Source organism: Hippocampus zosterae, chromosome 11 (assembly GCF_025434085.1).
Source record: "Hippocampus zosterae strain Florida chromosome 11, ASM2543408v3, whole genome shotgun sequence".
Lineage (NCBI taxonomy): Eukaryota > Metazoa > Chordata > Actinopteri > Syngnathiformes > Syngnathidae > Hippocampus > Hippocampus zosterae.
This window is the reverse complement of record NC_067461.1, coordinates 14,092,135-14,111,153: the sequence shown is the minus strand read 5'-3', so window position 1 is coordinate 14,111,153 and position 19,019 is coordinate 14,092,135. Positions and strand designations below refer to the sequence as shown.

Sequence of the window (19,019 nt, the reverse complement as noted above, 5' to 3'; positions counted from 1 at the left end):
GCCTGTTTGATAACGTTCCTAATCATTTGAATCAGGTGTGTTGGAGGAGGGAAACGTGTAAAACAGAATGGAGAGAGGCTCTCGAGGACCGAACTTGGGCACCCCGCTCGACACTATAAATAAAGGTTAGGAAAATTCGTCTTTGAGATGTTCATGCAGGATGAAATTAAAATTCACTATAACCTAAACTTTTGAATGCACATATTCAAGGTTTTTTTTTACACATCCTGCTGTTCTCGACCCAAAAAACTGAATTCACAACAGTATTTTTTGGTGCAGTTTCCAAGGACTTCTCTCTCTCTCTGTATCTGTTACAAACTGCAAATGACACTCTGTGACACTCTAAGCTCAGTGTCTAGAACATCCTGTTTGAAGCCTCACAAAGCGAGGCACAGTCGATCAGTTGTTCCGCGTTGTTCTCTTGGTCTCATGACAAAATGTCACAGGAAGATGACGAGGATTATTTTAATACCAATTCTAATAAGTTTAATTAAACCGTTGTGAATTTTGCTGTCGTTTAAACAGTTGGGCACTCAAAATTTTAGAGAAAGTTCATCTATAAAGGTCATCGTGCAATTAGGTTCTCTTCTGAAATTTAATCCGAAAACCCATTACTGTACCCAATGCGCTTTACTTTTTAATACTTTTTAAGGCACATATTTTAAACAGACCTTGTGTTGGATATTATTTGCACGTTCCGGTTTACCAATTTACAGAGTACACGAATGCACCATATTACAGCGCGACTTGATTTATTTGGGAATTAATTTTGCGTCACCCAATGAGACACAACAATAGAGATGATTTAATAGATTTCCCTGAATTTTGTCTTAAGCAATAATCACCAATAAGACTATTAAAGGCTTTCAGGTCCTTCGAGCATCGACGTACGTGTCATATTTCATTATGTTATCATTTTACTATACGGTACAGTTGTTTGGTTTCATTCAAATTACCCGGTGTTTGTTACCGATATTCAATAGATCGTTGAACATTTTAAAACATCATTATGAGCCGAGTATTGTTCCCCAAGAGCATTGTTTCATAAAATACATTATATGAAATAATAAGATATGAGGATAAGGCGTGTCAGCTATACTTTGCTCGCCATCATACGGGGAAGTTTTGCCTCGCAGTACGAAAAAGGGTACAGTATAAGTGTATGATGCTAGCAGTAGCGTGCTTTAATGATCGGAGGAAAAAACAATCTGTGGAAACAATGTCATCCAATTTCGAATTTGACATGATGCATGAAGATAGGACATCCGAACTCAGTTGGTATTTTCGTAAAGGTGAATAATTAGAAACCCAGATTTAACGCTACACGAACTGTGTTGACAGCTGCCATACAAACATTACGATGCCATTACCATTAGCATGCGGCTGAGCAGAATTACATTACCATGCATTTGGACGCGGGGTATTTGAAAGCACTGCTCATTATGCACAGCGGCTGTTACTTTATACACAGTATATATTTTGGTTGGATATAGAGTACTCGGTTTTTCCCATTCACCATAGTTTGGCCAAGTGAGTGAGAACAGATTAGACCACTGTCACAAAAGACATTTCAACGTGAACGTCAATACAGGAACGTTTTGAACACTTCTTCCAACAACATATTTAGTTTGATCAAAATACCAGTTAAAACGTTACGTATTTATTACCTATTTGAGATCTAAATGCAAAACATGGGTGGGAGGCGAGTTCCAAAAAAAGAATAATTTATTTTGAAAACACGACTGGAGCGGAAATCAGCTGCTATAATGTTTACAACTTATCACCAGCTCCTGTCACATATCAGCTAGCCTAGCTAGCTAGCCAGTTCGCTAGTTTTAACCTTCATATCAGTGTTGTTTTGTTCATGATCCAGTGTATAGCAAGTTGCCGATCCAGATACAAATGCGTCTACCTACTGTGCTGTCAACACCTTTGTCAGCTACGCCTAAGTAACTAAGCGTCATGTGGTACCTCTGCAGATGCTGAACGAAAAAGTGGGGGTGAAAAAGCAGCGCAGTGAAGCATGAATATGCTATGAACGACTCGAGAGATCATTTGGGGATCCGGTCGCCGCTAGTCGAAGAACTTTGGAAGAACTGGGAATGTTCGTTTCATCACTCTTGGTTTCCTCAGCACCTTGATTGGAGTTTTACCCGGAAGGGTGGACGATATGGCCAGTCCAGGGCAAAGCAACTTGTCCTATGCGTGGGAAAAGTACATGGACTGTCGGCTTCAAGGAGCGGATCTGCAGGTAGCGCTGCACAGTGCACCACACTCAACTCATCTAGAATAGATGTGATGTCTTAAATTGTGATGCTTTCTTTGCATTTGAGTACTCTTAGCCTGGGCAAGTTTCCTGGAGTATGTCTTCCTAACATTGTGGTGATGCGTATCGCTGTGGGGCACATGAGATTATTTAGTTTACTTGGCAAGCATATTCCGTTTCCCCCCTCACACCGAAGACCATTTAAATATAAATTTAATTTCGTATCTTGTATGGTTGATTATGATTGCAGTATTTCGTCTTGTATTTGCAGTTAGACTGATGACTTAAAACTAACATTTTCCATAAGAAGGAGGTTTTAAACGTATTGAAACATTGTATTTCATTGTCACATAATTGTTAGAACACAATAGACTTGGATTTAGTACAACACGCATGAATTAGAAAGTGTCCACCCATTTTTCATACCATTTATGCTCATTTGGATCGCTGGTAAGAAGATGTAACCTCTCCCACAAAACTCACGTCAGACATTTCCTATTGCTTACAGTCATAATGCACAAACATTGTGGTGTTGGTTTGTGAGACTTCTGAGAATGCTGCTTGTTTGTTGTCCTTCGCATACAGTTTATCCCAGAAATTGGACAGATTTACAATTTCTTGCATGTGTTTTGACGTTTCATTGTGTGTGTGCGTGTGTTTTCCATTGCCAACACTCTATATATCCAAAATATTTGATTCTTCAATAAAACATTCAGCTCTGCTCTGATACTTTTGTCCAATGTGCCTGGTCACTCGAGCGTGACAATTATAAAAATAATAATCATTCAAATTATTTTGATAGAAATTGAAATCGCAGTGAATAGAATGACAAGACAGGATGAAAGTCGAAACCATTTTGGACCTATTAGACCTTCAATAATGTCGCAGAAAAGGCTCCACAACTGTGTCTCGATCTTTCTGGCATCCTTTAAATAGTTCAACTGAAAATCCAGTCTTCTGGAAGTTACTATTTGCATAGCGAGCATTAAAGATCAATGAACCAGGCATAGGTTCACTTGGAACTTTTCATTGCTTTACAGAAGTTAATTTTTTGTTTTGTTCTGGTTGTTTGTTTTGTTCTGGTGTAACAAGAACAGATGTTACAACCGCAGTATGTCTCACCTTTGGATTGCTCCAATTTTTATAATTCGTCATGAAATTGAAGACTCTGAAAATGTGTTTACAGTGGTTCACTTCTTTGTACATTTTACTGTTAAGAATGTTTCTTCAATGAACATTACTGAAAAAAAACATACTTCTTCTAATACCATCGCAAATGGTACAACGGTTTCGATTTTTATCGACTAATTAATAACTAATACTTCAGGTTTACTTGTCAGGGTGATTTTTTTTTTCGTGCCATATTTTCGATCAGAGAGAACTAGTTTACAAAAGAACCTTTAGTGTTGCCAGTAGTGACTTTTCCAAACGCTCTCGTGATTATTTAAAAAAATAAAAAATAATTCCCACCCACGAATGAACACTATGAGGGGAATCGTTTTCATATTGTTGTCTAGATAACAATTAAGGTTGTCTAGGTGTCTAGTATTTTGCTGTCTATTAGGGGAAGGTCAAACAAATGGCATTATTGAATATTAAAGAATGTTAGCAGGATAATTTGAGTCAATGGAATCTGGACAAAATATTATGAATAATTGTTCATTCATTCATCTTCCGAGCCGCTAGATCCTCACGAGGGTCGCGGGGGATGCTGGAGCCTATCCCAGCTGTCTTCGGGCAGTAGGCGGGGAACACCCTGAATCGGTTGCCAGCCAATCGCAGGGCACACGGAGACGAACAACCATCCACGCTCACACTCACACCTAGGGACAATTTAGAGTGTTCAATCAGCCTGCCACGCATGTTTTTGGAATGTGGGAGGAAACCGGAGCACCCGGAGAAAACCCACGCAGGCCCGGGGAGAACATGCAAACTCCACACAGGGAGGCCGGAGCTGGAATCGAACCCGGTACCTCTGCACTGTGAAGCCCACGTGCTAACCACTGGACTACCGGGCCGCCCCTGAATAATTGTTATTATGGATAATAACAGAAAGACACATTGGTAATGACAACGTCGTTTTCCTGATGAGAAAAGGGAGGGATTTGAGAGAGGTGTTCGGGGAAAGCAGATGATCAACCTAGCATCTATTTTGGGCACAGCGTTTATTTGCAGGATGGACTGTAATAAGTCTCAAATGGGAAACGATAGACTTGAAATACAAAGATCGGAGTTCAACAAGTGTCCCGGAAGAGATTGTCAGACCGTAGAGTCTTTGCCTTTCCTGCCATGCTCATTTTTAATGATGTCTTGTGATGCGACAACTCTCTCCGATCCTCCATTCCTTTTTTTTTGTTTGAAGCAGTTGTGCTCTTCCCAGTTTGGTGTCTGCTTTCCGAGCAATTTTACACAACAGCATTCAGTGCACCATTATTTGTCCTCGTTCACTGTTATTAGGAGTAGAACACAAAGTAGGTTGACATTTGTTTTAAACAGGGTTTCATTCTCCGACTTTGGCATTTTATTCGTGCTGTTCCATTTTTGTGATGTAGATGTGAAAGTAGGCATCTTAACTGACTACATGCTGACTTCCTCTCTGTTTCCCAATGTGGCTTTAATTCCCAGATTCGACAAAAGCAGAAGAGGCATTAAAAAGATGGTTTCTTTGGTACCATATAATCATAGGGGAAGATGCAATGAGTCTTGTCGGTAGACCACAACAAGGTTGTGAATTCGACGTTGGCACCCGCAATCACCTTTCACAATGCATTCACTGGACATTGACACTCTGGTAACAAACTATTATTTTAGCCGCGGGGTTTGCGTATTCAGGGTTCTCCTGTAAAGAGTGTGTTCTTCACCTTAAAGAAGCGTCAAATAATGTGTTCTTCAGAGAGGAAGGATGCTTTACATGCCCACATCTCGCTGCGTTTTGATTCGTTTAGTGGGATGTTTCTGTGGCCACTGGCCAGGAAAGAGAATGGGTTCCATTGCAAGCAGATTGTCAAATTTCATTTGACCTCAGAAGGCTGTTTCAAAAGACCAAAGGAAAGCATTTGAAGCGCCTGATTTTCAGTCATACTTGGGGATTAAAGATGTTCTCTGCTCGCTCTACCTCAAAAATTGTTTCATGAGCTGGTGCGGTAACCTTTTTTTTGTACTAAAATGGATGATATCCACATTGCAGATCACCATTTGTTGGTAAATATTACATACAGTCAGTCTCAATTCACATATAATCATACATTGTGTGACTGTGTGAGCTCAAGGCATTCATTTGAAATAAACATGTATTAGTTATTAATGAAAAAGCATTTGGGGGGAACCATTTTTGTCACTAAGATCTTATTCGTGGAAGAATATGTATTTTTGCCCTCGCAACAGTCTCTCTGTAAATAGCACTATTTTATAAGGAGAAAACATAATTAGCAATGTTGTTGACCTGTTGTGGAAATATACTGTTGAACTTTTAGAACTCAAACACAGTGCATTCATGGTGGATGTTTTGATATTTGTTTTTGTCTGGTTTTTAAATTATTTTCCAAATTCATTCTAATGAAATTTGAATTACTTGTTCCAAGAGTTGCCATGAAATGAACAGGCACGCCATTGTTATTTACAAGGGCAAAGAGGAAAACAAAAATTGTACAAACAAGATGAAAGTAAAAGTACATGTTTTTATCTAGTAATTTCAGTTCATCATTATTTTGGAATACAACTTGTCACCTGACAATTGGATATACATTCTAACGAGCCCCAGAAACCAACAAATGACTTTGAACTATATAATATAATACAACAACAACAACAACAACAAACACTGACAAAGTTTTGCTGCCTTTTTGTTCCGGTTCTGAATTACAGTCTTGGATATCATCAACAGCAGCCTTTCTTCTGGTGTAGTTCCCCAACAGTTTAAACATGCTGTGGTCCAACCCTTGATCAAGAAACCTGGTCTTGATCCAGATGAGCTGTCAAGTTACAGACCCATTTCCAAACTGCCTTTCATTTCCAAAATTCTGGAAAAAGTGGTGCACATGCAGTTGAAACTTTTCTTGGATGAACATAACATCTTGGAGGTCTTCCAGTCAGGTTTCAAGACGATGCATAGCACGGAGTCAGCCCTGTTACGCGTTTCTAATGACATCCTCCTGGCAAATGACTCTGGAGACCACGTGTGTCTGGTTTTATTGGACTTAACTGCAGCATTTGATACAGTGGATCACAGTATTCTGCTGACTCGTTTGCAGCACTTGGTGGGCATTGGCGGGAGTGCTCTTGATTGGTTTAGGTCCTATCTAGCTGACAGGACCTTTTGTGTCAGCCTTGGCTGCTCTGAATCACGCACTGCTCCCCTGTCATGTGGTGTTCCACAGGGCTCAATTCTGGGGCCTCTGCTGTTCTCGCTGTATCTGCTCCCATTGGGTTCCATCTTAAGGAAACATGGTATTCCTTTCCACTGCTATGCAGATGACTGCCAGATCTATGTCCCACTGAGCAAGAAAGACACCTTCTCATTAAGGCCACTCCTATCCTGTCTGGAAGAAATCAAAACCTGGATGGCACAAAATTTCTTGAAGTTCAACGAAAAGAAGACAGAGGTGATATTGTTTGGCCCCAGTGGACCTTGTACATTCCATCCTGTAGACTTGGGCCCCCTATCTCCTTATCTGAAATCAACGGTCTCAAACTTGGGACTTAAACTGGACAGTGATTTCAAACTCGATCAGCAAATTGGTGCCGTTGTTAAATCCAGCTTCTTTCACCTTAGACAGCTGGCCAAAATAAAACCTTTCCTCTCACATGAACACTTTGAGACAGTAATTCATGCCTTTGTCACATCCCGGCTCGATTACTGCAACGCCCTGTACTTTGGAGTCAGCCAGTCCTCCATCAAGCGCCTTCAGCTGGTACAGAATGCCGCTGCTCGCCTCTTGACTGGTACTCGTAAGAGGGAGCATATAACTCCTACTTTGGCATCCCTTCACTGGCTCCCCATTCATTTTAGAATTATTTTTAAGATCCTCCTCTTTGTTTTCAAATCTCTGAATAATCTCGCGCCACCTTACCTCTCTGAGCTCATACGCCCCTACACCCCTGCCCGGCGCCTCAGGTCTGTGGACCAGTCTTTGCTAGACGTACCAAGAACTAAACTGAGGCTCAGAGGGGATCGAGCCTTTTCTGTTGCTGGTCCATCTCTCTGGAATGACCTCCCACTGAACATTCGGCAAGCCTCCTCGCTGCCCATCTTTAAAGCCCTCCTCAAAACTCACTTGTATTCTTTGGCGTTTGACTCAGCATGACTTAGATTTGCTCTTGATTTTACTGCTTGGTGCTTTCTACCGCCTTATTACTTATTACTTATTACTTATTACTGATTCGTCTTACTGTTTATTGTATACGTTAAATCGCTCCATGTACAGCACTTTGTATGCAGCGATGGCTGTTTGAAAGTGCTCTATAAATACTGTTGACTTGACTTGACTTGACTTCCAATCTTTGTCAAAGGTACTTGGAATTTCCATTGTTTGACAACCAAACTGTTTGAGTCGCATGAGTCTCGAATGATCGAAAACATGTAAGGTTCATTTCGTAACAGTTCCTTGACCAAGGCGCTCACACTTGATGCGGAATTGGTGAAATCTAGTGCTGCAGTCTACACATGAAAAACCTGAAGTCAGACTGTGACCATTCTTGTGATCATCACACTCCATCAATTACAGGTTTTTTGTCATGGTTTGACTGTGATCCTTATTAGTTGGTTCTTTGTGACACTGTTTACAGAATCTTAGGCAAGTCCCTTTCTTCCTCTGGCTCGACCACAGGACCTTTTTCACATCTGCTTTTATTGTTTCTCACACAGTTTCAACCAGAACTCCTACTTGCTGCTCCAAACAACCACCTGAAGTGTTGAATAATTCATCACGTTGTTGTGTTGAGGCAGATTCAGATTACAGTTGGGTCTCTGTTTTGTTTTGTTTTTTCCACCAGGGAGTATGTTGTTATGACTCGTGCGAACAACACAGTGTAAGTTAAGGACTACTACTATTCAATAATTCTTAATTGATCAATTTGGCAAACCAGGTGGTCAACTTGAAGCTTTTAGACAGCAGATATGATTCTGTACAGAGGTAAAGTGATCGCGGTCTTGATCTTTGGTTACTGTCAGGCAGCAGCTGACCACAGCCTTCTCCACAGTTGATCTGCAGTACACTTGTTTATCAAATGATGTGACTGTACTCTACTTAAACGTTTGCGGTTGATGATGTGTACTCATGCAGAGAAGCCTGTTATAAAACATAATGACCCCCAAACCCCCCAAAAATCTCTTTTTCTGAAGCAGACATTTTCATTTCCTGGACAGTGTTTGGCCATAATATAAGGGACAAACATGCTTTATTAAAGTAAACTCCTTGACATTTTACCTCGGTGCGCTCATCTGTGACTCATAGCTTGTAAGGAAATGTAGAACGTTAGGTGCTCCTCATGATGCTCATCACCCAAATGTCAAATTAGATCAGTAGGGATGTCAAACTGGAAGAATGGAAAAGAAACCAAAAACAAACATTACATAACTTGCAATCCCTCATCCCTTCTCACGAGGAAAGGATCACATCCCTCTCGGTACCTCACTGCGATGTTGTGTACCGACTGCTTCATCGGAGAGTCTGGAGCGAGCAGCCTGAGTGACTCAGCCACCAGACTCCCATGACTTGGCCTCCCGTGACCACCCGTGTAAAGACTCGGGTCACAGCAGTGGATGCCCAACAATGCGTAACTTAATCCAAAGAATTATTTGAAGCATATTGTACTGTAGAATATTATTTCTGTATATTCTGGTGGGGTTTTCTCATGAAAAATGTTTGCCCAAACATACACATTTAATAATATAAAAAGTGCATACTTACTGTGCCAAGGCAAATTGGACAGTATAGATTTTGATTATTTTCAAAAGGTGTTCCACTTGAAGATTTCCCAAGATGTATGAACACTTTTGGTAAATGTTGTTATCCAATCATCCCCGCTGGCTGGTGCACAGAGCATTGTACAATTGGATTATAGCCACCGGGGGGGGGGGGGGGGGGGGGGAGCAACCCCTGCCTGGAAATTGGTGTTATCTTGCACCATTCGTTTTCCTTTTCCCATTCGAAGAGCATGGCCACAACTATTCGACTGATGTTAGATTTAGTGCACAAGTGCAGTAACACTGCAGGGATTATTTCTTCACTTGATGACACATGTAATACAATGCTGTATTTCCTGTCAGCCCTGTCTGTGCACAAGGTAGGCCACCCCCCTGGTGCATTGACCCCATCCCAGCTAACCGTGTCACTCCCATTGCATGAAATGGTCTCACCTGCTGCTACCTCCTTGAGCCTGCCGAGCATAGTCTTCATCCTCATCTTCATTATTTGCCACTCGAGATTCAGGCATATTTAACTTGGCAAACACCAAGACAAATATTCTTTAAATCTCACTCAGAATGCCAAATAACATAATCATGACCTGCTTTTACAGTTGCCATACAGGAAGGAAGTTGACACAGATTCCTTTGCAGAAATAAGTCTCACAAATACGTCCCACTGACTTCTAAACAAGACACCGTTGTACAAAGTAGGACTATTTTTTCTTGAAACTGTTCTTTGTTTTGTCAATGACTGGCTGTATTGTGACTCCACATTTGTGTGACAAATCTTCCTGGAACCAGCCCATTGAGGAGACATGACATGTTCAGACATAGTTGATGTGCTGTGAAAATGTCATCACAGCAGCACGTGTTTTTTTTTTCTTTCTTACAAGCAGCAGCTGTCAATCAAAGGTGCAGCGCAATACAATTAGCAATGGCACGTGTAATTTCTTTCCCCGAAAGGTGCAATCTATAAAACTATATTCCAAATGACAAATCTTTGGACTGAGTAATTTTCTAGAGCCATAGGTACAAACATGTTACCAACATGCAAAAGCCAAATCTGAAGTGTGCAGAAGTGGTGCCTTTCAACCCAATGATGAGCCAGACATACAATGTAAATTGTTAAATATATTTAAGATGTCATGCCAAAAAAATAAATAAATAATGTGCACCTGGGAATGAGGAAAAACAACTGACACACATCAATGCCTTCTAATAACGCTCTTAGGTTTCATGGTTCTAAGTCAGTGGTTCTTAACCTTTTTAGAGGTACCGAACCCAACCAGATAATATGCACATTCACCGAACCATTCATGCGTGAAAAATTAAGGAATATACAGTATATTATAAATTCAAGATATAAAAACACTGCATTTATTAAAAACAGGAAAAAAGTAAATACAATTTCAAGAGATAAGTCTCCTTTTTTTTTTAAATTGTACAACGTCACGTACTATCACGACAGTCACAGGTTGACGACAAAGCGAGCTAAATTTCCCACAGCACTGATTGAACAAGCAATGTCATGTGATCATCTGCAGCCAGTGATGGCCTAGCCTGCGTGTCATAACTAATTGACATGTTGAGTCGCGTGTGTCCTATCCTCCATGGCAGAGGCTCCGTCAAACCCCTGAGACCGACTCACCGAACCCCTGGGGTTTGATCGAACCGTAGGTTAAGAATCACTGGTCTAAGTGAACCGAATTATTTAATGTGGCATTTTTTGTTTGTTTGTTTACCTCACAAAACCCTGGTATTTGAACAATGCGGTGTAGACTTTTTACAGTCACTGAAAATAATGAACAGTGCGATTCGGTATACAGTAGTATAAAGTTTCAACTTTTCAATCCTGTCAATAGAATTGTTTGGACTCATGATGCCCTGCAGATTTCTTATTTGTGTGTGTTTGTGTGTGTGTGTGTCTCTCATTAGGTCAGCCTCCAGAGTCTAGAGAATTTCCTCTGTCTCTTCCATTATGTGCAACATCACCCTCATCACACCAAAGATGCCCTGATATTCTGGTAGGTGCCATTTTTATAAGGGTATGTGTACTTTGCAATAAATGAAAGAATAACTTTTTTTCCCCATGATTATCGTTTTGTAATTGTATGTAATTAAACAGAGTTTGAGTCACTGGGAGGTTGGGTATCAGTACACTGTTTGAGCTCCACTGTAAATTGAGAAACGTTAACAGTCTCCCAAGTTCCTGACATGATGTGCAGCAAATGAAATATCCATCGTGAATGAGGGAGCGAGGGACATTTGGGAATTCAAGTGCTTCTGAAGTTTTGGTTTCTTTAGAGCATGTCAAAGATTTGATATTTTTGTGCAAGAGAAATTTGTGCTCGTTAAACATGCTGAAAAGCTGCCGGCAATTGGACTCGGCAACATAAGCCACAACAATGAACTCGTCCAAATTCTTGAGATCTTAGAGCCGGATCAAAACTGTCCCCCTTGCCATTCTTGTAGTTTAGAGTGCTGTTGAACTTCACTGCATGTTTGCATGTATGCAGAGGTTGTCTTATTTTTCTGATCTAACTTGGATATAATGCAAATAATGTAGTGTAGCTATTGTTAACTACCACAAACCATAAAAAACAAAAAATGGCATCAGTCAAGAATAAGTATTAAAATATTGAGTTCTGTATTGTTCTTTTAAAGACAGACATTTAAAAGTATTGTGTAATGTGTGTAATTCTTTGCAAAGAAACAGATACATACTGTCAGCTATGTGTGCTCTCGATGAGACCAAATAAGCAGAGCTCCTTATCTACTGTATATGTTGGGAAACTGATTGAATTGCAACTGCATTTCTGATGAGCAAAGATGTAGAATAATGACTAAATTGTGTTCCAAAACCCTCTCACCTTGTAGATGATGCAAAAGTAAAAGCATGGCAATATAAAGCTTGCCACCGTTATAGCTGTACTGGAGAATACAAATGCAGTTTTTGTGAATGACAGTTCTATTATTCAGAGGTCCTCTGCGGGTCATTGGAGGCTCTTCAGTATTCCCGAGGCCAGTCCCCTTGCCATGTGACATCACATGCTTTCATGTGATACGCTGATCTGCTGCGAATCTGGAACGCTTCCATTTGAAATTCCAATTTAATGGAATTTGCTCGGCAGAACAGAAAATTCAGTCAGTCGCCGTGCGAGAAGGTATGCTGATACAGCCAGCAATCGAGCTGCAGTCGAGCTTGGAATATACACAAGATGACGGGTAGGAAACTGTCTTTCCCAATAACATTTGATAAGGCAAGAAAATGTGTGCGCGAAGAGAGCAAAATATTGGCTCCACCGTTATAAATATGATTGTTGTGTTGTGATGGTCAATCTTAGTACTATATTGTTGTTATGTATTTAAATATGTTTTAGTCTTATAAATAATAGGGGGCAAAATGCCACTTGCTCTCCTTTGTAAATGGAATGTTGATTCTGAATCTGGCATTTTTGGAACAACAGACTTTATACTGTTAGAGTTGCTAGAAATTAGTTCTGGTTTCCCCCCTACTCCAATACTGTTGCAGAATCATGTATTCCCTACATGATGACCAAAAAAGTACCACTCAGCATGTGCTGGCTCAAAAGTTTAACATCACATTATTTTACAGTTAAGTCAAGTCAAGTCAACAGTATTTATAGAGCACTTTCAAACAGCCATCGCTGCATACAAAGTGCTGTACATGGAGCGATTTAACATACACAATAAACAGACGAATCAGTAATAAAGGCGGTAGAAAGCACCAAGCAGTAAAATCAAGAACAAATCTAAGTCATGCTGAGTCGAACGCCAAAGAATACAAGTGAGTTGGCATAAACTACAATGTTTGACAGAAAATATGTTGTTTACTGGTTGTCCGTTATAGGTGTGTGTTAAGTCTTGGCAGTATGACATGGCAAGTCTGTTCCTGCGTCACGTTTCCGTTGAAACAAATCAGCTGTGACATTCTGATCAACACGTCTGTGACTCTTGCTTATTAACAATTTTATGAACCGTTTCAAGGAAATTCCCATGTGGTGGATTATCATTCCATTGATTCTCCCCTGCTTGAGTGTAACAAAGTCCCAGTCAGCTAACAATCTTACACATCTTGTACTGTGCCACTGTTATTCCCCACCATTTTGCGTAAACAAACATGGAACCAGAGTATCCCACTGAGGAGGCGCTTCAGGCAGTGACCATATAAAATCACTGTGTGAATAAAATGAACATAAATTAATCTTCTTCTGTATATTGCTTCCGTCAGACCTGTGATACACGGTGGTGGTATCCACTATCACATCAGCATTATGCCAGCAGCTCACAATACATGGGCACAACTTACATTTCACACACCTTACGAGGACTACCGGTACATCTGTAATCATTGAAAATGATTACCATAGATTTTTGTTGACTTGCGAAGACTGTATATTCTGTAGTCCAAATCAGACTGACAGACAGACAATAGTTTGATGCTGGAAGTCTGTCTCTGTCGCTGTGTATGTGTACAGTATGTATATATATATGTAGGATTTTTTTTTTCAACTCACAAACCTGATAAAACTGCTTGCACATTCACGGAACACATGAAACAACCCACATGCACCAATGCCCACATTTGATCGCAAGCGTCAACTTCTGGCAGTACCAACATTGAAATAAACAGTACATACAGTAAATAATAATACATAAAATACAGTATATCCATTTAGTTGCCCCATTGATTTAAATGAAGGTAAACTCTGTATTAAGCCACTGATCGCATAAGCCACTGAAATTATTGTCCTAATAATTGAATGACCAACGCATCTCTAATGTACCATACGTTAGACAATATTTGATTATCAATGCTTTCTATATAATGAAAATTTAAAGCTGCTTCTATTGTGCATTCTTCCGTGTTGTGTGGGCCGCCACAGTTGGGGATAAAGTATGTTACTGATGCATGTACTTCAGTCATATACTGAATATACAGGAGCCGTGGTGGCCATCAGAAATTTGGGAAGATTTCCGAACGGTTCATCCATTCCAAAAATTGTTGCGCATCAAAGCCGCCCAACCCGACAAATATATTTTGTCGCATGTCAGCCATCTAATGGTCACTTTGTCCTTGTTAATGAGCGCGTGTCAACTATGTTTTATTTCCCCTTCTCATGTCTCAATTTGATGATTTTTTTAATGCTCTTCAGTCTCTAATTGTAATTTGGTTTTCTTTTGTTCTCGCTGCTATATATGGTTTATTATAGGTAGTAGAGGAGCAGCAGGTTTCAATTAATGCCTTATGATGTTCTCTCGCTGCCTTTCTGTTTCTTTTTCTTTTAGTTCAGACATGAGTGGGGCCAGTAACACGCTGGCAAGGGAGTTCCTGACTGATGTACATCAACTGTGCAGTGCGGTGGCACAGAGAGCGGAGGCACGGGAGGAGGATGAGGAGGAAAGTCATATGGTTGCATTAGGAGAGTACCTCGTCAGAGGAAGAGGATTTCTGTTGCTTAGCACCCTGGATTCCATCATTGATCAGGTGAGAATGTTCAGTGCCACAAATTAATCATAATACATGTACATGTCAGCAATGACCTTTCCAAGATCTTCCACGACACGTTCCGGCCTTCTCTGGCCCCCTTCAGCATAGTACCGTATTTTCACGACTATAAGGCGCCATTAAAAGTCTTAAATTTTCTCCAAAATGGACAGGACACCTTATGGTGCGGAGCGTCCTTTATATGCGCTGAGTTCCAAAATCTGACTGACAGCCGACACGCTGTTTATATAGAGAAAAGGCGGAAGTGACTGTGAAACAAGTCGGCCAATCAGGGAAGGGTGGGCGTGTATATATACATATATGGAGAGGGAGAGAGAGAGAGAGAGAGGGAGAGAGAGGACAGACAAGCTAGTCCGCCAATGGTGAAGGGTGGGCGTGTAAGTGGACGCCTCAAGCCAGTACCAACACTTGTATAGCGTGTGGCAATGTGCATTGTTGCAAAACAACTCCGGTTTTGGTTTCTAAGAACCCCTGAAAATAAATTCGACAAAGAGACATGCCTACGAAGCTCAGTTAAAACTTAAAGCCACCGGTTATGCTTTTGGCATGCGTGACCATCTCACAGCAGCGGTGAAAAATCAAGTCAAGCAAATGAACTCTGAGCTTGCCGTTATTCCCGGAGGCTTGACTAAAGAACTCCAACCGCTGGACATTGGCATCAACCGGGCGTTCAAAGTAAAGTTGCGAACAGCATGGGAACAATGATCGATGGCAAACACAACTTTACAAAGAGTGAGAGGCAGCGCTGGGCGAGTTACGCCACAATACGCAACAACGAGAGGGAACGCGGCGTTTTTGATGGATTACGGTACTTGCACAATTGTTCAATTCTTTCTACACACACACGCGCTGCCACCATGTTTCGCTCTGTTCTTTACTTTCAAATGTGGGAAAGCTTCACACGAGAGAAATGTTGACTTTGCTGTTGCTACTCCTTCTTTCCGCTCGGCAATGCGTAGCAACTCACACTAGCATGTGATGCATTCAATGACAACTGAGATGTGCAGTCCTCTGCTTCTGATACAGAGGATGAGGACTTTGATGGATTTCTGGGTGATGATTGATCGAAAAACGTGAGAACATTGTACAATGGCTAAATAAAATACACCCAAACTCAGTTCTGCTTTCGTTGCCTTTTTAAAAACGGCCTTTTTAAAAAATCTGTATGTCTTGGCATGCTACCGTATGCTTCAAGCTAACGTGTTAGAGTGCGCGCATGCATGCCGTATGTTTAAGCTGGCGTATGTTTTACCACTGTAAAACTGCGGCTATTCGTACGATGCGTCCTGTGTATGTGTAAAATACAGAAATGTCACGCATTAATGAGACTGCGGCCATTAGTACGATGCGTCGAATAGTCGTGAAAATACGGTAGGTTAAAACCAGTCAAGTCAAGTCAACAGTATTTATAGAGCACTTTCAAACAGCCATCGCTGCATACAAAGTGCTGTACATGGAGCAATTTAACATGCACAATAAACAGTAAGACAAATCGGTAATAAAGGCGGTAGAAAGCACCAAACAGTAAAACCAAGAACAAATCTAAGTCATGCTGAGTCGAATGCCAAAGAATACAAGTGAGTTTTGAGGAGGGCTTTGAAGATGGGCAGCGAGGAGGCTTGCCGAATTTTCAGTGGGAGGTCATTCCAGAGAGAGGGACCAGCAACAGAAAAGACTCGATCCCCTCTGAGCCTCAGTTTAGTTCTTGGTACTTCTAATAATGTCTGGTCCACAGACCTGAGGCGCCGGGCATGTGTGTAGGGGCGGATGAGCTCAGAGAGGTAAGGTGGCGCGAGATTATTCAGAGATTTGAAAACAAAGAGGAGGATCTTGAAAATAACTGAATGGGGAGCCAGTGAAGGAATGCCAGAGTAGGAGTTATGTGCTCCCTCTTACGAGTACCAGTCAAGAGGCGAGCAGGGGCATTCTGGACCAGCTGAAAGCGCTTAATGGAAGACTGGCTGACTCCAAAGTAAAGGGCATTGCAGTAATCGAGCCGGGATGTGACAAAGGCATGAATTACTGTCTCAAAGTGTTCATGTGAGAGGAGAGGTTTTATTTTGGCCAGCTGTCTAAGGTGAAAGAAGCTGGATTTAACCACAGCACCAATTTGCCGATCGAGTTTGAAATCACTGTTTAAGGCCCAAGTTTGAGACTGTTGACTTAAGATAAGGAGACAGGGGGCCCAAGTCTACAGGATGGAATGTACAAGGGCCACTGGGACCAAACAATATCACCTCTGTCTTCTTTTCGTTGAATTTCAAGAAATTTTGTGCCATCCAGGTTTTGATTTCTTCCACACAGGATAGGAGTGGCCTTAATGAGAAGGTGTCTTTCCTGCTCAGTGGGACATAGATCTGGCAGTCATCTGCATAGCAGTGGAAGGGAATAACATGTTTCCTTAAGATGGAACCCAATGGGAGCAGATACAGCGAGAACAGCAGAGGCCCCAGAATTGAGCCCTGTGGAACACCACATGACAGGGGAGCAGTGCGTGACTCAGAGCAGCCAAGCCTGATACAAAAGGTTCTGTCAGCTAGATAGGACCTAAACCACTCAAGAGCACTGCCGGCAATGCCCACCAAGTGCTGCAAACGAATCAGCAGAATACTGTGATCCACTGTATCAAATACTGCAGTTAAGTCCAATAAAACTAGACACACGTGGTCTCCAGAGTCATTTGCCAGGAGGATGTCATTAGAAACGCGTAACAGAGCTGACTCTGTGCTATGCATCATCTTGAAACCTGACTGGAAGACCTCCAAGATGTTATGTTCATCCAAGAAAAGTTTCAACTGCATGTGCACCACTTTTTCCAGAATTTTGGAAATGATAGGCAGTTTGGAAATGGGCCTGAAACTTGACAACACATCTGGATCAAGACCAGGTTTCTTGATCAAGGGTTGGACCACAGCATGTTTAAACTGTTGGGGAACTACACCAGAAGAGAGGCTGCTGTTGATGATATCCAAGACCGATGCGCCAACACTCGGTAGAACCTCCTGAAAGAAGTGCGGGGGAAGAGCGTCGCAACGGGAGCCAGATGGCTTCGTCTGGCGAACTACATCCTCCAAAAGCGCCAAGGACACAGTTTCAAAAGAATTTAGTACAGCTGAACATGGAACATGGACAGAGGGGTCAGATGCGGTATTTGAGACCGGAGTCCTAGCTGTAGAGACCTTATCAATGAAAAACTGAAGGAATCTGTTGCACATCTCGGGTGAAGAATCCGAGCAAGTAGGCAGAAGGGGTTTGAAATATTATATATATATATATATTATATATATAGAAATATTGAAATAGTAATATATATATATATATATATATATATATATATATATATATATATATATATATATATATATTAGAGCTGTCAATTTAGCGTGTTTTTATTGGTATTAATTTAAATGAATTTTAACGGGATAAAATTTTTTCTCGCGAGATTAACGCGGCACAAATCACAAGCGGATGTTACGTTGCTCTATAAATACACCAGAAACAAAACAACAATCACGCTGCAGAAGTCCATGCCCATGTCTGTTTTGCCAGCCACGGCAGCGTGAGACACCTAAAACGGATACTTAAAGAGTTTATGAATGGAAAGTTTACTTTTAAAAAGCTGCCTAGATTGCTCCACTGACAAGACCAAAGTTACCTGTTCTTCTCTCTGTGTGTATCATACAGGTATACGATGTATGCCACTGACGCGATTGTTACTTGTTTGGAACTATTTTGTGTGGAAGGTTACAGCGTTCCGTGTCCATATAAATAGAGCGGGTGGAGCTTCTCTGTGCTCATCTGACAGTGACAGTGCGCTGCTGTGGTAGCGACCTAGTGAAAATCAAACGTCTCCAGTGTTGTCATCGAACCAAGTGTAGTCATCCGAAATGAGGTCTACACAAAAACCGTAGAGAGACTTCCGCGCAAGAAGGACCAACACAATCAACAGCCTGACTGTGTTAGGGGGAGTGAAATCCCTCCTCTTTCAGAATGGTTTGCCCCAGCAGCACGGGGGAAGTGCTTGCGCTTGTTTGTACGGCCGACAGTTTTGAATACAGCGGCACATAACGAACACTGGTGTCCGGGGTCTCGTTATTCTCCAACAACCATACAGAAACGGACTGCTGTGTTCATAGCAAACTTGAGAAAAACGAAGTATGCAACAAGGGTTTAAATCCATTATAGGCTGAGTTTACCTTAGATGTGCACTTTATAATGTTATATTGCTCTGTTTTGATTTCATTAACAAAAAGCTGCTAAAGCAGCTGTTGTGTGACAGAATTTTTTTTTTACTGTTGTTGATGAACAGTAATATT

General features: G+C 41.2%; 1 protein-coding gene across 7 annotated transcripts in view; it reads left to right on the top strand.

The window, feature by feature from the left end:
• The first annotated feature begins 1,762 nt into the window (after positions 1-1,762).
• Positions 1,763-19,019, top strand: part of lyst (lysosomal trafficking regulator) — a 51,748-nt gene continuing 34,491 nt past the window's right edge. For 6 of the 7 annotated variants that reach the window (XM_052081319.1, XM_052081318.1, XM_052081316.1 and 3 more), the window contains exons 1-3: positions 1,763-2,251; positions 11,109-11,197; positions 14,484-14,682. In XM_052081319.1, coding sequence (XP_051937279.1) covers positions 2,171-2,251; positions 11,109-11,197; positions 14,484-14,682 — 369 coding nt within the window. In that variant the 5' untranslated portion in view covers positions 1,763-2,170. Of the gene's footprint in view, positions 2,252-11,108; positions 11,198-12,248; positions 12,399-14,483; positions 14,683-19,019 lie in introns of those variants that run through there. The other variant, XM_052081321.1, reaches the window with a different exon arrangement.